General features: G+C 56.4%; 1 protein-coding gene across 1 annotated transcript in view; it reads right to left on the bottom strand.

Moving 5' to 3' along the window:
• The window catches only part of LOC104506705 (vacuolar protein sorting-associated protein 45-like), a gene marked incomplete at its 5' end in the record, with an annotated part of 15992 nt that extends 14274 nt beyond the window's left edge, over positions 1-1718 (bottom strand). The window contains 3 exons of the mRNA XM_010147739.1: positions 283-404; positions 688-795; positions 1524-1718. Of these exons, the coding sequence (XP_010146041.1) occupies positions 283-404; positions 688-795; positions 1524-1718 (425 nt within the window). The remainder of the gene's footprint in view (positions 1-282; positions 405-687; positions 796-1523) is intronic.
• Positions 1719-2960: the final 1242 nt, after the last annotated feature.

Raw genomic sequence — 2960 nt, forward strand, 5'->3', positions numbered from 1 at the left:
ACTGCAATGTTAGGGGGCACATTGAAATCCTCCGTGTGAACGTCCCGGCAGCTCCGTGCACCAGCTTTAGCCTCTACAATGGGAACGTCGCACCTTGGTTACTCCAGTCCTAAGAGCCCTCTCCAGGGCGCCCGCCGGAGAACACAAAGACCTACGCCATCCAGTCCGTTCTCTGCCAAACCAAGTTTTGTTCATCTACAGGCAAAGAGCAAAGCAAGTGGCAGCGCCGGGAGGAGCAGACGCGTTTCAGTCCCAAGCTCTGCCCTAACAGGCCCCACATACCTGTCACGGAGAGTGTTGGGACCCAGGTAGGGATACTGGCTGTCCTTGAGTTTTCCTTTGATGAGCTGATCTAGTGTTTCGTGAAGGAGAGGCTGGTGCTGCGTGTACACGTTCTCAACACCCTAGGGTGCAAGAAGAGCCCGTTATGCATGAACACAGCAAGGCAGCAAGCCGAGAGACGGCAAAGGCACACGGCACAGCAGCATCTGACGGACACATCCCTGAAGGCCAGACACGGAGAGGCTTTCAGCAGCTAACTCCCATTGTCCTCAGCGAGAATGATGCCCTCAAAGCCCTGGGCGCTTCCTACTAAACCTCTGCGACCCACGACACAGGGCATTGTCCTGCTCCGTGACTGTAAGTTCGACTAACACTGTCCTTATTTCATCTGTGGCAGATCCATACCTTCAGTCCTTTGAGGAACTGCTTGGTGATGGCTACAGCATCCTTGGGGCTGAACAGGTCACTGCCCCGGACCCGTTTCCCTCCGTACTCCACAACGGCAGACACTAGCTGGAGAGAGAGAGGCAAAACCAGGATCCCATTAGCCTGGGAAAGCAGCTTCCAGGCAGTTTTGTCTGGTTAGGCTCAACAGAGGTACTGGAATGATGACCAAGGAGCCAGGGAGCTGATCCCAAGCAGGTAAAGCAGCACGGAGAGCGGAAAAGGGGAAGGGAAGCAGCATTCCCTGTAGCCACCCAGCAGTCAGCCTGCCGTGACACTGCCTGCAGAAGAGGAGAGGCTTTCGTCTCCACGGTCTGCTGCAGGGACAGCACATCTCCCATGCAACGTGACATCATCCTGCTTCTCCACCTCCTCTCCAGCTGCTCCCCACGTCTGCCAAGCGCCGCCACCCTCTCCCAGCCAAGCTCCGCAAGTCCTTTGCTGCAGCTCTTGCCTACTCAGCAGGAGCTGGGGGAACAGGGGTGGGGAGGAAGAGGGGAAGGAGGAAGGAAGCGCGTCCCAGGCCCCGTTTCCATGCCACGCAGCCGTCCCGGCAGACTCCTGGCACTTCAATCCTTCATAATATCAAATTAATGATTAGCTACGCCTTTTCAAGTAACACCTGCAGGCCCCAGCCACGCTCGGGCTTCTTTCCGCAAGGTGCGGTGCGATCCAACAAACAAAGCCTCGTGCCAAGCTAAAGCAGGCAAGCTGCGTCCCAGCTCCCCGTGTTTTCCAATCCCCGTGCCCTCCCGTCCCGCTCGTGCATCCAGCCGAGGGAGAAATGCTGCGATTACCTTCCGGTATCTCTCCGACACGCCCCTGTTCCGGAGATCTGCCATCAGCCCGGGCAGGCTGTTGCTGCTGTGCCGCTCGTAGTGCAGGGCATAAAGCATCACCAGCCGGGCGGCGTCAAACTCCGTCACCTTGGGGTTCTGCAGGAGACGCCGCACGTTCTGCAACGAGACCGGCAGCCGGATCAGCGGCGAGGCCTTCAAGGGACGTTACATCAGGCCAGTCCCAAGCCCACTGCCTAGCAACAAAACTGCAGGCAGGAGGAACGCAAGAGCGTTAAACGGTGTCACAGGCCACGGAGCCCAGCTCCTTACGCACCCCGCCGTTAGATTCCGTAGAGTACAATGGAGCACAGGTTGCCTGTGGGTCTCTTCATAGAATCATAGAATAGAATCACAGAATGGTTTGGGTTGGAAGGGACCTTAAAGATCATCTAGTTCCAACCCCCCTGCCATGGGCAGGGACACCTTCCACTAGACCAGGTTGCTCCAAGCCTCATCCAGCCTGGCCTTGAAGACAGCCAGGGATGGGGCATCCACAACATCTCTGGGCAACCTGTTCCAGTGCCTCACCACCCTCTCTGTGAAGAATTTCTTCCTGATATCTAATCTAAACCTCCCTGATTTCAATTTGTACCCATTACCCCTTGTCCTGTCACTACAGGCCCTTGTAAAAAGTCCCCCCCAGCACCCTTGTAGCCCCTTCAGGTACTGGAAAGCTGCAATGAGGTCTCCTCGGAGCCTCCTCTTCTCCAGGCTGAACAAGCCCAGTTCTCGCAGCCTTTCGTCATAGGAGAGGTGCTCCAGCCCTCTGATCATCTTCGTGGCCTCCTCTGGACTCACTCCAAGTGGTCAATATCCTTCTGATGTTGGGGGCTCCACAGCTGGACACACGCTGGGAATTCCTAACCCAGTTCTGTTGTCCATTCTTAACTCCCGGTAACATGCTGGGGGGTGAGCTCAGGTAACCCTGCTTAGAGAAAACTTCAACCTCTGCCCTTCCCTTTCCAACCTGAGTAGAGCCAACACTGGCTCCCCGCTTCCATCGACTCGGGAGAAGCGAGCCAGGACCATGACACAAATTCTGGTTTCTTTTGGAAGGTGTGGGGCAGATGCATCGAAGTCTCAGATAACCTTTGGGGGTGAGAAGTGGGGGAGAATGTATCACGCATTGGGCAGCAGAGGAGGAAAGGAATTAAAGGGAAATTACAGCCCTAATTACTGAAATCCACGGTTAGTGCTTCTGACACGCAGAGGAGGAGTTCTGCTGCTGCAGAGAAGGCGATACCCTTGTAAACATACAGGGTGCCTGCCCCAGAGAGGGCCCTGCGCAAGGCCAGACCCTTTCCAGAGGGCGGCAGAAGCCCATGCACGCCACATTCCCCCCGGGGACCGCCGGCAGGACATCACCGCTCGGCTGACCATTGGACGCACAAGCCA

The sequence above is a fragment of the Eurypyga helias genome, unplaced genomic scaffold (genome assembly GCF_000690775.1).
Source record: "Eurypyga helias isolate BGI_N326 unplaced genomic scaffold, ASM69077v1 scaffold16152, whole genome shotgun sequence".
Lineage (NCBI taxonomy): Eukaryota > Metazoa > Chordata > Aves > Eurypygiformes > Eurypygidae > Eurypyga > Eurypyga helias.